Source organism: Drosophila arizonae, chromosome 4 (genome assembly GCF_054131065.1).
Source record: "Drosophila arizonae isolate 15081-1271.41 chromosome 4, UAZ_ARI_1.0, whole genome shotgun sequence".
Taxonomy (NCBI): Eukaryota; Metazoa; Arthropoda; class Insecta; order Diptera; family Drosophilidae; genus Drosophila; species Drosophila arizonae.
The window spans coordinates 22,942,747-22,961,446 of record NC_142924.1 but is presented as its reverse complement, the minus strand read 5'-3'; the positions used below and the strand labels follow the sequence as shown (position 1 = coordinate 22,961,446).

Below are 18,700 nucleotides of genomic sequence, written 5' to 3'. Positions count from 1 at the left end.
ATTGGTGATCCGACAATCCGTAGGAAATCGATATGACTAATGACCAGAATGCCGCTTGAATTTCATGCTTCCCAAAGCATCGACCTTACGGGTTATTAAGAGAGAAAAAGAGAGAGACGTAATGGAATATGTCGATTCGAATCATAAGCAGACTCTCTTGAAAAACTAAATATATACCTTAATAAAACACTTTGCAATCAATTTAATAGAATTTTATTATACCACATTGAACTTAAAAATATAAATCAATAAAGATGGAGACATGTACTATTATTTATTATTATGATTATTTTATATAAATGAATCTAAATCAATTTCATAGATCTATCCAATAATAACAGATAATACTGGTCAGCAAAGTTGATTGAAATTAAGTGAACAAGAATTTGATTATTTTCAGTACATGAATATTTAAATATATATTTATCAATTAATATTATGTTAATTATATCTTTGCAATACGATTGAAAATGCTGACGGCATCCCAGATATTTCTAAGGTAGTTGATTAACACAATATGTTTAAAAACATGAATTGCAACTATATTTAGTTTTTCTTAAGCAAAAATAAACACTATTTAGTTTTTGCTGTTGCTAAATGTTAATAATGTATTAAAGTATTACAGTAGAATAATAAAATGTCTATTTGCATTAGTTGGCTCGTGTAAACGAGGCTTTTCCACCATTCAGATGAAAATTAAATAAAGCAATGTCGAAAGTTGGATCTTCTTCTTCTTTGTGAAAGAGTTCGTTATGTGTCCTATCAGTTCAATGGTACCTTTCAGCTATGCTAATATTTCTGAAAGGAGCTTTTGGATCATTAGGGTAGAGCTTTGCCAATGGGATTAGTCATGAAGCCTTTGGTCAAGATAGAACCAGGTTATTAAGTTCTGTTGCTACGCTCTTATTACTTAAGCCGATTTTAACAGATATAAGACAGATTATTAGTCATATATAAAATTAGTTTAAATCCACTCTCTCGACTGTAAACAGACACACATATTTATGTGCCCTCCTGCAACTCTTCAGAATGGGAATGTGCTAGTCGTGGAATTTTCAGGACTTGTATAAAGCCCAAGCCCATATACTATGCTCACCTTTTGAAAGGGCAGAAACGTGTATTGAAATTTATGACGCTCCTTGCTTGAATATGGTCGAAATACCCTTTCGTTTTGCCGACACACACACACACACACACACACACTGAGGCACACGTACACACGTGCATTTTGCAAACACGCACAGCAATCCTCATATAATTCGTTTGAGGAAGAATCAAGGAGGGTCTTAAACAAATTGACTGTAAATATGCTTGTTGCTATTTTGTGGCGCTGCAGAGAAGTTGTAAAATTTTGCGAGCTGCGTCAAAATGTACGTTTACGATTTATTATTATTGTTGTTCTTGCTGCTGCTGCTGCTGTTGTTTGTTGTTTGTGGACTGTTGACTGTTGCTGGGTTGGCAGTGGCTGTGTTGTGTCCTGTTGAATTGTTTGTTTGTGCAAAACATTTTGCCATCGTGCGGCTGAAAATAATTAAGTTTTTGATTCATGTCGACGATGCCAGTCGCAGACAAAGGTGCGCTAACTACACTTGCCACGCCACAGCCAAGGACGTGGCCAACATGCACAAAGGAGCCATAGCAGCCAGGACTGGCTGCAGCCTGCGACGTGCATTGCTCCTGTTTCCCTTGTTTTCGTTGTTTCCATTTAGTCTTTGTGTTGTTGTTGCTGTTGCTCTGCTGGTGCTGTTGCTCTGCTGGTGCTGGTGCGCTTTCACATTAACACCGGGATTTATGTAGCCATAGAGCGTAAAAAGCGACTCGGGCCTCAGAGTCTCAGCCAGCGTCGTCATTAAAGCGAGCGGACCGTGCGGCTCGAGTTGCTGCCTGCAGTTGCATTTAACAGTGGAGAGTGTAAAGTGGAGAGTAGAGAGTGGAGAGTCGTGAGACTCCTTGGAACAGCTCGTGTTAAAAACTTGTCATGGCCTTTGTAGATGGCCAACACAAAGCACATATCAATTAATTTCGCAGTCAACTGCAGTAGCAGCAGCAGTATTGTTGTTGCTGTTGTTATATTAGTTGGGTAATTAGGTGCTTATTAAAAAAAATGCAGTTAAAGCTTGAGACATGATCAAATTTTCAACAGGTAATTAGCACTGATAGCTGCTCAGTTAAAGACCTGTCTTAAGCTAAAGTTGAAATAATTACGGTCGAGGTTCCAGTTGCTCCTTCAAAACGCACTGTTAAATCTTGATCTCCAGTTATCTTATACAAAACTCATTGACTGCTGAAACAAAATGTTAATAATAAGAAATGCAGCAAATATAAGCACGTTTGCTTAACAAATGAAAACATTTGAATGTGTATTATACTGTTTATACATTATAGAAAATTAAAGGTTACAGTTTTGCAGTCACTGCAGTCACTGCCCCTACTATATCAAAATAAATCTATATTGAAATTACAGAATGTTACTATTTTCACAAAGAGGTTCCAAATTAATTTCTCGTCTATGTCCACTCTATTTATGGCAAATATTCATAATGGAAACTTAGATCTGTAGCCGATTATGTGACAAGTAATGTATTTTCATTATATGTACATATATATAAAGGCTATATGTAAGTAACTTTCTGCTTCTATGATCAGCAGGCTTCTCCATCCCCCCATGTCCACCCACTCATGCTAAGCTGTAACCCTTTGAATATTACATGTATGCTTGCATACAAATGATAATATTCCATTCTGTATTTATTAGCATTAATACATTTACTTATGTAATTGAATATATATAAATCGGCACTAATTAATATTGATGAGCAACAACTGAATCGAAAATGAACCAATTTGATTTGCAACAAAATATAAATTACGTAAAATTCGTTATAAAGCTTCAGGTGGTTCGTTTTTGTTATTTTGATTTATTGCCAAATGTCGCATTTAATTAGCTTTAATTATTGGCCATTTGTTATGCAACACTCACACATACAAACGTCACTCATTAATTATTTAATGCATTTTCCGTTTTCGCAAAAATATTCCTTTGAAAATTAAATTGAATTTATATTGAATTTAAATTTGTTTTTCCTTGCAAAAACGAAAAATGTCTCGTTCTGTGACCTGTAAATAAAAGGTTTTTATATTTTTCTTTTTTTTTTTCTTAAGCTAACCGAGTTGTAAAGCGAATTAATTTATCGCATCCAGTGATGCGTGAGGCCATTTCTATTTTCAATTTTAGTCTACGCCCGATATGGCAACTATTTTAGTTGTTGCTATTAAAATGACGAGCTAATTAGTTATCCAACGGACTGCATTTCGGCAAATGGATGTGGTTCGCTCTGATGTGAACGAAAAAATTGGCAAATGCAATAATAACTAGCAAAAATGATTTGAAATTTTTAATGAGAACTCACGCATGACTGGATAAGTTTGGCTTTCAATATATGCATACGCAACAAATGTATATATATATATATATTTGAGTATTTATTCTGCTCTATGCAAATCGAGTTTTGGCTGCAACAGTAACAAAATTTATCGCATATTAATTTTAGTATTTCTCTGCAAGTTAAAGCCCGATCAATTCAAGTTCAATCTATGTGTCTTAATTGCTGTTAATATTTTGATAAGGCAGCAAGTAAAGGAGAAGAAGTGGAAGAGGTCATTCTATATAATTTTGCTGTCCCAGATGTTACTATGAAATAATCCGATTTGTGCTTACCGAAAAGTCGTTTCTGTTTCATCTATAAAAGAGGAAAAGGACTTACAGATTCGCCAATAGGCCAGTGGGCGTATTTCAAGGTTCTTAGCAGAGTTACAGAGAGAGAGAGACAGAGATATTTTATTTGTATTTAATTATTAAAGATTTTCATCCCAACAACCAACCTTGCCCATCTGGCCAACCTGGTCAGATTTCATATTAAATCAAAGTATTTAAAATTCGGTGTGCTGAAGGCAGCTATTATTTGCCCCCTAAAATATTCCGGTACAATGTTAATGCTGAATGTACATTATTTTGGTTTATATCAACATAAATTGTTGGCTAAGTGCTTTTATTTACTTCCCTGAAGCGCGACAGCATGGAAACTGCATAAACGGGTTGAATTAGAAAATCAAAATAAAATTTGCTCCCAGCGTCGCTTATGGAATGTATAAAATTTAGGATTATTTAAGGGAAGACGTACTCCAAACAGCGAATCCAATTTAAATAATGACAGCCGTTAAATAAGAGAGCCTCGGGTATTTTAAGTTTCATTTCCACAAACTCATAAAAGCGAAGAAAATATCTGAGAATAAAAATGCCAGCTCGTATACATATATATACATATATAAAACGCAATGGCATAATCCAAAATAAAATGACGTTGCATTGCGTATGGTTTTTCAAAGTAAATCCTTTAATATCCTGCATACCTTAAAGATGGGTATAAAAGGGCGAAAGGACATAATGCTTACCTGGAATTTATCAATGACCAAAGAAAAGAGAGCGATAAACGCAATTTGCCAAGGCTTACTTAATAATAATAATATTATGGTAATTTCAATCCAAATAAGAGAGTTATTACCCTCTGCATATTTGTAAAGGTATTTCATAGTCAGTCATAGTTCTTCCGCCTCTTTGGCTTGCATTGTGCCAAAGTATAAAAGGAACTAATAACAAATGCAAAAAAAAGAATAAAAAACTGATCAAATCTGCATTCATTACTGCAGCATTACATTCACTGCAGCTGACCTTGACGGACTGCATAATACCCTGCTCTGAGTGAAAGAAAGCGTGAAATTTCAATTATAATTTATTAGATTAGTTAAGCATTTAAGCTGGTCACTTTGGAAGGTCAGCTCTTTCACTAGAATATTTATTGAAATAACCAAAGAGATAAACCAATATACCCTCTTTCACTTGTTATTCCGTGCACAAAAACAAAGAGTTTCTCATTGGACGCGTGTGCGCTGGAAAATGAAATGCGAGGGGTTGCTTTGTTATCTGCTCTGAAAATAATTGTGATGTTAAGTTGCGTTGACTTTGAGTGACGTCGAAGCGCATTAAATTATGATTAAGTAGGAGGATTAAGTGAGGGGTTTTCGCGCAAATGAAATGGGGTTAAGTTAAAACGAGGAGTGTCCTCCCCCTCCTGACTGATTCACTATTCGACTTTTTCACATTTTTAGCACAGAATTAATGAAAGCTTCAGACGCTTTCAAAGCAAAGAAGTTAATTATATTCTAAAAAAAAGTGTTGCATTAATTTGATATACTTGCTGTTATTCGTTTCTTTCATTTACTTTATTTTGCTTCATTATAAATTTTTTTAGCAATCTATAAAAATTTTTTAAATGTTAAGGTATTAACACAATTAATAATAATCATACGCCGTCTTATTGCTTTGCATATTTCATTTCATTTTATAGGCTGCATTACAAAGTAGCTTTACAGCAACAAGTAAAAATGTAAGTGTAACTGCTTTTTGCATCGCCCACAGAGTCATTTAACAGTGATAAAAGTCGCTAATAATTAAACTTGGGGTAAATGAAACTCACTTCCAAATTGCATTAGTATAACCGAAGTTCAACAGTAAATGAGGTTTCTCTACCATTACTAATAGTTTAAGTTACATTTCTGTACAACATAACGAAAGTGCAACAGTAATTGAAATATGCATGCCACTGTTGAATAGCTCAGTCTTTTCAATTGTAAAAATATATGGTAAGTGGCGAAAAACATTATATTTCAAATAAAATAATTGTAAATGAAGCTTTTTTACTGACCTTCACAAAATGTTATTAGTTTTAATTAATATTAATTAATTTCACATTAATTTCAAGACATGTTAATGCTGTTAATGGTGGTTGCACCATTTGTGTTGACAAGTAATAACATTACATTGACCTGTAAATTAAAATTTCTATTTGAATAGCCAGATTTGCTTATGTTAGCTGTAACATGAGACTTTTCTGTTATGCATGCAGTGCTGTTACGCTAACATGAGTACGAAGTGATGCAAAGATGACATACGTTTTTAATTAAATTACACATTTAGGTCAATTCAGTTTACAGCTTTTAAATAAACTTTCAATGGACTTTATTGTTTATTTTTTATAAATAAAAACATTAAATAGGAATTTACTTTAAGATAGCCAAGTTTGTTTGTTACGCTTTATACAATTTTTTTTATGTTTATAAAATTTTTTTTGTTATGGTTTTTTTGTTCATTTTTTATTTAATGTTTGATGACAAACCATCAACGTATAATTTTGTTGTTGTTTAATTTTGCCGCTACGTTTGCCCTACGAAATTTATTTCGGTCGTGCGCTTATCAGTTTTTCTCGGTTCGCTTTTTTTTTGGAAATGTAAATACGTAGGAAATTAATAAATTTAGATGTGCGCTGCCTGTATAATTAATTACTCAATTATGAGGCCTTAACTTGTGTTTATTTTAGCCGCCCAGCGCTAATGCAGCAGTTGTTGCCCCTTTTTTCATTGAAGATACTTTAATGCGACTTTTATCGGTGTTTTATCAAAAGCCGTTGCAGAACTGTTAACAGACAGCGACGACGATGACGACAACAGCGACGAGGCCGGGCAGAGGAGCCAAACAAACAAGCAGCAAACGAACAAGCAAACAACTCGCACAGTGGGACAAAAGCACAAAGACAAAGAAAATAACAATAACAAACAACTATGAGTACTTGGGGGAGGACACTTGTACTTTGGATAGTTGACAGTTGACTTCTGTCAGTGTTTGCACATGCACTTTGCGTGCGTTTGTATGTGTGCGTGTATATATGTATATAAATATATGTATACGTGTGTATGTGTGGGACCAACTGTGAGCGGAGACGAACACACAATTGCCACAAACAAACGCACAAAGTGAGCAATGCCAAAGGATTTGTCCTTTTGGCATTTATAAAACCGAACAAGTGTCAGTTCATAAAGGGAATACCTAATGGACCTCATCAGCTTTCGGTACATTAGTTTTATAACTACATACAGTAGGGCCTGTGTGCCGAATTAAAGCACACAAAATAATAAAACTTCATAAATTATATTCAAAAAATGTATATAAAATTAAAAAAATAAAATTTAAAAAATATTATAATTGAAAAAATAAAATATAATCAAAATACTAATAATTGAATAAACAAATAAAAAAGATTGTTCGATATGATAATAAATGAAGAAGTAAGTAAATATATATAGCATGAAGTAAAATATAAAAAAATTAATAATAAATAAAGTAAAATATTAAATTATATTATTTATTTATTATTATTTATTACTCATAGTATTACAGAATATATTCGTACTCGGCATACATGACTATATGCACACACTCGTATAGTCAAATCTTATAAACATATTTGATCAAACTATATATTTTTATGAGAGAAGCCGAAAAGCTGCAAAAGTAAACAATTCTTTTCTATGGGCGCCAAGTATTTGACAAAGTAAACAAATCACAACAAAAGCATTTTTTGCTGTCGTTAATATTCATGATATTTGCGGCACTTGAACCACTGCTCGGTCAGCGTTCAGAGTGCGATATTCATATACCCATTCAAGTTAGCCATGTTAACTAAATGTTAACTAAAAGTACAAATCTGTCAGGAGTTCACCTTGCGTTGATTGCCACTAATGCAGACAAGTAACGAGAACTATACCTTTTATTCACTATGAATGGTATAAAAGTGTGTCGCAGTTCTTCTTTGTTTATTTTTATTTGTTGCTGCACTCCCATGATAATAGTCTCTCTCCTCTCCCTCTCTTGTACTATCAACTTTCAGTTACTTGGCTAGACATTGTGCCCACCCCTTCGAGCGCATTTACAGTTGCATATTTCTTGGCTAGTTTTATGCGTTGCCATTGTCTGTGGGTCTCGGGCGATTTAAGCTCCAGCTGCTCCTCCCTGGGGCACTTCATATAAAATGCTTTACGCTGCGGCGAGTAAACAGACAAAATGTATTAAGTGAATTTTTATCAGCTAGCAAATAGACAACAACAAATTATTGGCAATGCCCCATTGAATACATTTCGCCCCGCCCCCAACGCTCCCCCACGTTCGGTTCACAAGTCGTAACCACTTTTTCGCAAATATGTATTTTCATGTCTTTTCTTTTTGTATGTGGGACGTGAAGTTTTGTTTAGTACATTTTGAAAATTGAATTCGAAATGCCACGCATATGAATGAAACTGTTGTTGCTGTCGCTTGGCCATTAAAACAGTGGCCCGAGATAAACAATATAAAAATAAAGCAAAAGCCAAAACACATATTTGTATAGTTGGCGATAATATAAGGTATCTTATGATATAACGAAGATAAATGAGCGCCTTCAACAAGTCGAATTTCATATTCCCTAAGTGAAATTGCTTTGCTAATTGATTTTCCTATACTCTATCGATTGTTCCTATTGGCGTACTCCGATTTGGGAGTAATTTCTTAACTTCAATATGGAATTGCAGTCGGAGACTAAAATATGGCATTAATATTTTATTCTCTGGACATTTCTATTCATTCTGTTTAGACAATTACTTATGTATATATAGATACATATAGATATTTCTTAATACTCTCTCTATAGAGGTATACACAACGGTGCGTGTTTACATAGTCACAGATTTCGTATATCTATAAAAGTTTATCTACACACAGTATATCTATAGTTTCTAACTGTGCTTACTCTTCGCCCATATCTGAGTCATTCGCTGATTTTTATGGCTTTACTTATAAGTTGGTTGCCTCTAAATGGGCATCCATAAGCAATAAGAAATACTGCAGTTTGCTAATCAAAGCGCTCAATCAAACACATCATGATAACTATATAAACACACACACACACTGACACACACATGTACACATTCTTGCATATCTGAACTTTGCTCAACTGGCACACATTTTGTATTTGTTTGTGTATTCCGAGGGGCTTAAATGATTTTGGGCATTTTCATTAAAGCCAAACTAATTTGCTTAGTCGGCCGACTGCATTTGATGCGCCCAAACAGCACAAAGGCAACAATTTTTGATTGCTAAAAACCTCGCAAAGCCAATGAAAGTTTTTGGCCACAGTGGTTCCCTTTCCCTGATCTGTCTCTCTCGCTCTTTCGCTCTTTCGTGTTTGGCGTTTTGGCTTTTGGCGGAACTGCAGCCTTGACAGCAATTTGACAGACAGAAGTAAACAACAACAAAAATCGGTGAATAATTTAGTTCCGTGCACGTGCCGCAGACATCCATACTCTGCTGCAGTAGAGATAATTTGAAGCGCCACTAAGTTTTCGTTAGTTTTAACTTTGAGAATATCTCCCTCAATAAAAGTCAATTTATGTGCATTGAGCATAGTTGAAAAACTAAAGAACTTGCACTTTGACAGTTGATGGAGCACATAAAAATCTTGTGGGCAATTGAGAGTGGCATTTACGATAAGCACTGCGGCGAAGACTTCCATATTGAATTGAGAATTGCGAATGCGCCATATATTTCTTTGAAGAGAAGACTATATCGAATTCGTATGCTCATTCACGATATATATATATATATCGTGAATATATATATATATATATATATATATATGTTACTGTTGACCCCCTCAATGCTCAGTGCTAATTGGTCTGCTAAAATTATTTTTCATATGTTACAAAAACGCAAATCTTGCCATATAATATAATGAAAGCATTCACGATATTTATATCTAGTAATTCGATGTTTTCGACCCATAGAAAATTATTGTAGCATTGCAGTATTCTTAATTCAGAATCATCAGTCCATCAATAGCTTCTATACTAGATCTCTAATCAAACTCCGTTGCTTAAATTTCTTAGACTATGAGTCCCAAATTTGTATTAGGCACTTCAATATTCCAGTTTTGTGGTATTTTATAGATCTTATAAGTAAGCATAAAATTCAAATGTCTTATCATAAAACCTATTTGCACATAACATAAATACAATTTTACAATTTTTTATTTAATTTAATTTTTTTATTTTAATAATAAATAAATTTTTAAATAAAAAGTGTTGCCATTAAATTTTAGTTAATTGTCTAAGAATTGCTCAGGAGTTTAAAGCAGCTTTTTATGAGAAAAATACAATACATTAAGTCAAGATTTTTTACTGCGAATACGTTTAAGCACAATGACTAACAGAATGAGTTATGCTGAGCGAAGTGTGGAGGCAGTGAATGGCGAAAGACAAAGAGGTTATTGGAGTCACATGTTTCTCTGTCGAAAACTAGGCTATCAAACAGATACGGAAAAGCAACAAATAACGAGGAGTCGAAGAGGAAGAAGAAGAGCAACTATTGGCAAAGCAACTATTGAGTCAGTCACTTTCACTGGCAAGCGAATAGAACTGGAGGAGAGAGAATATCGCGTTTATGTACGCCTGGGGAGCGAACTCGACTTGACTTTGGCCATAATTGCTGTTAGTTGTTGGCCAACTGGCCGTCGGCCAAGCAGCCAACGCCTCTAACTTGTTTCAGTTGGGAGCGTAATTTAGAACGGCAGAGCCAAATGTGATCTCCCATCATGACAGTAAATTAATAAACGTGGCCTACTCCAGTAGCTGACAGCATTGTTTATTATCATATCGTTTGCAGGGCATCTCTTACAGCTCGTGTTGCCTGTTGTCTGTTGCCTGTTAACTGTTGCCTGTTGCGCTGAGCTGCTTAGCGACACGTGGCTTATGAGTCTATGCCATATGACACGCTCTAACAGCTTCGTTTCCAACATTGATGCCTGGGCCGATTTCAATGTACATCTGAGAGGGCCACGCTCTCTATCCTCCTCTCTCACTCTCTCTCGGTTTCTCAATATATTTACGATGTCGAGTTTCAATGCTTTGTGCTACAATTGAGCATTGTTTAGTGTTCGAATTGCTCTTGAATTGAATTAAATTGCATGTGATTGGTGCGTGAATGAGTCCATTAAATGCCATGGCATATTGCATTCATATTCCCGCAGCTATGGCATATTGAAATGCAGTTTGATTAGTGCTTTACCCGTTGAGGAATTTACTCAACAGGTTTTTTTTTGTTCTTTCGTTCTTTTTATTATTTCTGTGCTCTGATCAACCTTCGTATTGGCCTGCAGCCAAGTCCGTTTGAGTCCATTTCTTTGGCCTTCGGCATGCGTCTTATTGATTGATTCAATCATGGGAACAACAGCAGCTTGTTCACGAATGACACGAATGAAACATATTTCATTCCCCTCTCATCCTCAACCTCATCCCCATCCTCAGCCGCCAACGCCTCCGCATTGGCATCTCGCAAGACACGTCAATGTCAAGGCTGTTCGAAAATGTGATTGTGACCCTGCGTCACGAGTGACGGATGATTTGCCCCGAGTCTGCGACTAGTGTCTGACACTTTGTCATGCACTTGTCATCCGACAGAAACTACTTCTAAATTCATAAACATTGATTTATACAGCTGAATGGCATATTTTAGCGTCAAAGCCTCAAACTACTTAAGACTCGAGTTACAGAACGTGTATAGAATTTAGGATTTGCTACTGAAGATTTAGTTTTCCAAAAGTGAATAGCCGAAGGAAAAATCTTTGATCTATATAGATTTTTAATAGGTTATATAATCTTAGTCGTAGTGATAAGCTGGCAAGATAACTAAGTTTATATAGTATAGAGTATCATTATCTTATTTACCAAGTATAAAAATAATAATAAAGTCAGAATATCATATCTCAATATATTATGTCTATAAATCTATAAGCTAAGATAGGCTAAGATCTCCATCTAAAAAAATAGTTTTTCTCTTGCAAACAAAGAAATTCTCGTAGACCCATTACGAATCTTTCGCCAATACTTTGCTGGGTATCTTCAGGTCAATCACAATAAAGCGAATGCTATTTAAACGTATCATAAGTCTAGCATTTAATAAAGTTTGACTGGCGTCTGCTCGTACACGTTTCGTGGCAGTTGATTATGTAGGCCGAGCTCAGTTTGAGTTAAACTAATCTAGCAGGTGTTCTAGTTTATGCGATTACATGCCTACGACCGACATAATGCGCCAAATGGCTAATTAAGAACTGCAGCAGTCGCATTTGAATTCTTGTCGTCCCGATTCCTAGTCATAGCCATTAGTCATTCGACAACAGGACACAGGACTTGCGTGTTAAATTATTGCGAGGCATTCACTTGATTATGACATAGAGCCACACACAAACACACACACGCTCACACACACGCACACACACACACACTCTTGCTGACATACATCCACGTAGACAATTAGCCAAAGGCGTGTCCGCAGACTTGGCCTTTGTTGTTTTTTTTTCCTTCTTCTTCATCTATTTTGTGTATTTCTTTTGAGTTTCGCATAGTTGCGACTTGTGGGAAATGTTTCTTACCAAGTTAGTTAACTCAAATTAAATGGCAATACAGAAAAACTATCAAACATTTCGATATAAATATTTATTTATGCATATTTATATTTATATATTTAAGTTTAATAAACCTTTTATAAGGCACCTAAACTATTAAGGAAGTTGCAGTCGGGCTCAACCAACTGCCTCATTCTCGTTCAAAGCTCAAACACAACTAAAATTGAAGTATTTGTATATTCCTCCTAAAGATTTATTTGATTATATGTTCCCTTTTTGTTGTCATTAAAAATGCCACATTTAGTTTTCTTTTTGCAGAGGCAGACAGACATACATATATCAATATTCTTTTGACTTGGTCAATGAATGAAATGATTATGCAGCAAATTTATATTTTCGCCACAAATATCTGTTAACATAAAATCTTTTTGTTAGTTTAATTATAATTAGAAGCAATTTCGAGATATTTTGAAAATTTTACGCAGCAAATTTTTAGCGCAGCTTAAAAATAATCAAGGAGTGTACGATGGCATGGCAATGCGCCTATTTTTGGACTCGGGTTTGGGGTCAAGAGCTGGCCAAGAGTGGCGAATCCTCAGCCAGACGACATAGCATTCGCATGGCATCGCATCGCCTCGCCTGGTCGACCAGCCCCCGCGGCGCATTGTATTTAAAAATTGAATGTATTTTCGTTACTGCCAAGTTTGCCGGGTTGGCCGCTGGTTTTGGGGCGCAGCGAGGCTGCAGTAATGCGCATTGATTTTCATTCGAGCCCATCCATCGATCCGGCGAGCTACTGTTTACTACTAAATGAGTCAACTAAATCTTTAGCCCAAACTCGAACGGGAAGAGGAACGGGAACGCGAGCTCGGACTCGTACTCGAACTCCAGCTTGATTGACGCTAAAATACCTGCGAATATTGTTGATTTGATTTGGGCGCGTTGAAACTTTTTAATTAATTGCTGCGCGTCCGAAATGTTGCTGTAGTTGCTGAGCTTCTAGTACATACACCCACATACACACACACACATATACAACTGGCCTGCGTGTCTGCGGATGTGCAAGTCTTGGCTACTAGAGTTTGGTTTCCATCATTTTGTTTGGCCAAATGTCAAACGTGACCCAAAAGTTGTTAGCTCTTCCCTGGCTCCCACCGGACGTGACATTAATAGGTCATGCTTGATTCGATTCGATTTTTCCTACGGTTGGCCAAAAAAACTTTTTTTATTTGATTTTGATTTGATATTTTTTATCACCAGAATTTTTGGCAAACAAATCTGAAAGTCCGTGTTGAAAACTGTTTACTTTTTATGGTTTTTAGGCTAATCAAATTTTGCCAGATTTGCCAGAGAACTGGAAAAATTCTCAGAGTCCGGGGTATTCGCTATATTTGAGAATATTTAAATGAATATTTATTAATAAAAATACCTACTTTGAATCCATAGTATATGCGGTTTCCTACATGATTTGTTGTAATTGTTTAAGTTATATTTTATATATATATTAAATAAGTACATATATTTATACACTAACTAAATTTTTAATAAATCAACACTCTTACATCGCACTAGTATTACTTTTATTTTGCATATAAATATTTATATATTTTTCACGAGTATTTTGAAATCTCAAATATATTTTTATTATTCACACTCTACACTTACTCAATTTTTTATATTTACTTTATTTTTGAGCTAATTGAGTTTCCGACGGGCTTAACTGGGCAAATAATTAGTTTTTAATTCAATTTGTCAAAACTTCACTCAAATTAATTTCTTTAATTATGCAGAGAATTTGAATTCAGGCTCGGTTTCGCATATAACGCGCGCACATTATTTCGGAGAAATCCTGCGTGCACTATGGACCTTATTTATAAATTCTTTGAAATAAATTTAAACGTAACCAATTAACACCTTGCGACGCCAAGGAAAGGCTAACTTCAAAAAGGCGCGCTTCGCTCTGGCAAGCAGACATCAAAGTTATTTCAGTTTAACTTTGAATACGAGGCAACGCGTCGTATACTCAACTTCCTGCCGCACTGCGACGCGTTTTAACGGCTACTGAATGGCCGTTCGGCGTTTCGCACGCCGACAGCCAAACAACGACGACAAAGATGACGACAAAGACAACACAGGCGGCAATATTTGAAGCAACAAGCACTTGTTCAGGAGCGGTTCGCGGGCTGACCCTTATGGTAAATGATGTCCATCACTGTTTAAGTACTGACATCATCTTTATATTCTATGCTAGCGTTTGTTTGGCAACGTGTTAACCGCGTAATTAAATGTCTGCTTAATCAAATAAACTGTTTTATCTCAGCGGCCTGTTAACATCCACGAAGTCGAACCACCTGTTAACAGCAGCAGCAACTTAACTATTAACAGCAGAAAGCGCTGTTGCATGAAAGCTTTTCTTGTTCACTGTTGGTAAAGCTTTTAACCGTTTCTGTAGCATACTTTTAAAAACTTAAACTTAAAAACTTAAACTACATAAATAAATATTTGTGCATATGTTATTACCCTTATATCGCGCGCAATATACTCACAATTTAAAAAAAAAATCAATAGATCATGTGTGGCTATTCAGTGTGACTATATATGTTCATTTAAATAATAAATTCAAGCTGAGGGTCTTCTCATCTATTATATTGATATTATTATAATAATATATTTAAGAACAACAAAAGGTCGTAGGGTGTGCTTTATATTTGATGCAATGATGCAGCTATATTATTATTTCTAAAGTTTGATGGTCTAGAATGATTTTAATATTTTTTGAGTACAAATTCCAATTTATATATTGCTATACATTTTAAATGCGAAGTTGGGCGCGTAAGTCATCAAAGCCTTTCATCGTTTATGTTATCGATAAGTATTAAAAGTATCAACAGATATCAATGTTACACTCGTGTAAGTCTGTTTTTATTTTATGTTGAATGCTTGAGACGGCTGGTTGCACGAGGCGTAGAGCATCGCTTGCTATTCCTTGAAATGTAAATTGTATTTATATTAGTACAAACCAATAACACTTTACCTGCGACCGAAGCCTGAATCCTTTTGTTCACTGTGGAGCTAAATTCTAGACGATCCATAATTCGGGGAATAGATAATCCGCAATCCAACTATTGTCACTGACCTACATATTTTGACGAATCTGCTGCCCCTCCGACCGGTTTTTTGCTTTAAAAGCCAAGCTTGGTATTTTTCTTTCCGACCTTTTGGTATATTTGCAATTGCAGTTTGCGGTCACACTACAGCTCATTCTTTGAATCTTATTCCTCGCCACGCCACGGACGGCCACTACGTAAGTGAGAAAATAAAATGTAATTTTAATTGCGTAAGAGAAATAAATCACATGCTCAAATAGATAGGATATTTGTGTTCAAATTTTTAGTTTTCATTGAATTGAGAAAATGTAAGCCAATTGTCTCCAACAAGCAACCATTGATACTTAGATGTGCATGACACATTATGTAACTCACAAGTGAACGGTGAACGGTGAACGCTGTGAAAATTCGCTAATCGCGCAGAAGCAGATTTAGTTATAAAAACCTTCTCTAATTTTGCATTTTCCTCTGCTCTTTGCAGCTCGGACGCAATAGTAGACACAAAAAAAAGACAATATGTTCTCGTCTTTTTTTCAAGCCGCTAAAAATTCGCCATTCAAAACGCCATTCAGCCAAGCCCAGTGCGATGAGGGCAAAGCTGTCGGCCAGTTGTCGGCTTATCCTGCGGTAGGACAGTCTGGCCCCGTTGTTGGACGTGAGATCGCGGCCGCAGCAGCAGCGTCAACGGATTCTTGTGAGTTTGGCAGCAACAAATATTTTGCGCTGTGTGGTATTGGTGGCATTTTGAGTTGTGGTACCACTCACACATTTGTGGTGCCATTGGATTTGGTCAAGTGTCGCTTGCAGGTGGACCCAGCCAAGTATAAGAATCTAGTTCATGGCTTCAAGGTCACGGTAGCTGAGGAAGGTGCTGTTGGTCTGGCCAAGGGCTGGTTCCCAACTTTGATTGGATACTCGTTGCAGGTAACTGTCTTAACGCTTACATAACATCAATAATCGTTAAATCACTCACGTGCATTGATGTATACATTTCAGGGTCTCTGCAAGTTCGGTTTCTATGAGGTGTTCAAAATTAAGTACGCCGATATCCTTGGCGAGGAGAATGCATATTTGTATCGCACCTACATCTATCTTGCCGCATCGGCATCTGCTGAGGTATTCGCTGATATTGCGCTGGCTCCGTTCGAGGCGGCCAAGGTTAAGATTCAGACAGTTCCCGGCTTTGCTAACACATTCCGTGAAGCAGTACCAAAGATGTTGTCGGAAGAGGGCATCGGAGCTTTCTACAAGGGTTTGGTGCCATTGTGGATGCGTCAGATCCCATACACCATGATGAAGTTTGCGTGCTTCGAGCGTACTGTGGAGCTTCTCTATAAGTGAGTAGGACAATATGAACGTTGGGAATTTTGCTGAATTTACACACTTTTGTTTTGATTGGCAGATATGTGGTGCCCAAGCCACGTACAGAGTGCTCTAAGGGTGAACAATTGATAGTTACCTTTGCCGCTGGTTATATTGCTGGCGTGTTCTGCGCTGTTGTGTCGCATCCAGCTGATGTGGTCGTTTCCAAGCTGAACCAGAGCAAGGGTGCCAGCGCCGGAAGCGTTGTCAAGTCGCTGGGCTTCATGGGCATGTGGAATGGATTGACACCACGTATCATTATGATTGGTACACTCACTGCCTTGCAATGGTTCATTTATGACGGCGTCAAAGTAGCTTTGGGTATTCCCCGCCCACCACCACCAGAGATGCCCGCCAGCCTGAAGGCCAAGGAGAAGAACAAGTAAATGGCTCATAATTACCGAAAACAATGAAAGCAAAAACTAAATCTTTGAATTAAGGTTAATTCAAATTCAAGATCAACCCAATAGTATAAAACGGGACGGCAAATCTAAATTAATGAGTTAGCGAAGATAACATACCATATATTAATTTAATTCTCAATGCGTGTGCATTTGATTCGCATTTTATTTATAATCAACTCTCGGCTATCATGCATTCCGATGTTACTAGTTGAAGATTTTTCATAATGATTCCAAGAAAACTAATTATTTATCTAAACTAATTATAATGTACTCCATTCCAAAACTACATTCATACTATTAGTGGTCATATGTATGTTTACGTTGATAAGCCTACATATACCCTAAAATGTCTTTCGTATTCGATATCTATTTGTATGTTGTTTTTCCAAACTCAATGATAATTACCGATTTACAGAATATGGTATGTAATAGATAATATAATACAACGCTTAATTGCCGCATAGAAAATTCCACAGACATTGAATAAACTAAAAAATACAAACAACAGTAAATATTTGAGTTTTATTTGCGCATTTGGCAGTTGCATTAACGAAACGCAGTTTGTTCAGTATATTAGACAGTTTACCTTTCAGATAACCCGTGAACCTAACCGGAAATGTTGCTGATATTTGAAGTTCATTTACGATTTCAGTTTTAGCTAATATGTAAAAGAATTTCTTAAGAGTGCGAACTTGAAATGTCGGTTTAATAAAAGGTATATAATCTTCCATTCTTCTCCATTCAGAAGTCTATCAGTCAAGTCTATCAAGTCAAAGGATGAACTATCTCAGTACCAAGCGAATAATTTTATAGTTCCGTTCAGCTAAAACTATAACTTTCACCTCAAATATTAGCTCGTGGACTACAGTAAATACTACATTTTGATTTGGTCTAAGGATTCCTTCTTCAAAACATATACTATGTGGTACATACATATTTTTCACAATATGCATACAGACAAATCGGAATGAATATATGTATAAGCTTGGCTAATCTTGTTTTTCATGAATTAATATAATAAGTATTAGGTAAGAAATTTCAGTAATAAAAATATCTGTACTTTGGTATGGTACACCATGACTATACCTTTTTTTGAACGGTAATTTTTTCTTTTCATGGTATACATAAATATTAATATGCTTAAATAGCTCACCAATAACTAGTCTAGCTCCAGGAATAGCATACAATCTGGGTTAAAGCATTTGAAATAAATACAATTGTATATCTTTTTCTTTTTTTTTTTTAAATATATATTTAATCATTGAAAATAATTATGTAACATATTGGTTCGTTGTATCATAATTTCTCTGTGTACATATATTGGGTTGTAGTTGGCGTTTGTTAAAAACTAAATAATCATTAAGTTTTCTAGAAGAGAATTAGTTTTTCTCGTCAGCTGTTAAGAAGCCGGGAAGTGGTATTGGGGCTTATAATTAAATAACCGCTAGGCACTAGAGCTAGGTATTTTTACAAAACTAAACGCGTAGGTAATGTATAAATGTAT

At 35.8% G+C, this 18,700-nt stretch overlaps 2 protein-coding genes across 3 annotated transcripts in view; one reads left to right on the top strand and one right to left on the bottom strand.

Moving 5' to 3' along the window:
- Positions 1-14,417, bottom strand: part of Ac78C (adenylyl cyclase 78C) — a 47,122-nt gene extending 32,705 nt beyond the window's left edge. Inside the window, 1 exon segment of the mRNA XM_089466883.1 lies at positions 13,757-14,417. The gene's annotated coding sequence lies outside the window, so the exon portion shown is untranslated.
- Positions 14,418-15,475: 1,058 nt separating this feature from the next.
- Mpcp2 (Mitochondrial phosphate carrier protein 2) lies at positions 15,476-17,708 on the top strand. 2 transcript variants are annotated; one of them, XM_018008718.2, is made up of 4 exons: positions 15,476-15,627; positions 15,912-16,354; positions 16,427-16,767; positions 16,833-17,708. In XM_018008718.2, exons 2-4 carry the CDS (start codon positions 15,947-15,949, stop codon positions 17,176-17,178), a joined length of 1,095 nt encoding a protein of 364 aa, XP_017864207.1. In that variant the 5' UTR covers positions 15,476-15,627; positions 15,912-15,946; the 3' UTR covers positions 17,179-17,708. The 2 variants fall into 2 exon arrangements, with proteins under 2 accessions (XP_017864207.1, XP_089322594.1); XM_089466468.1 differs by having other exon boundaries at positions 15,606-15,738.
- Positions 17,709-18,700: the final 992 nt, after the last annotated feature.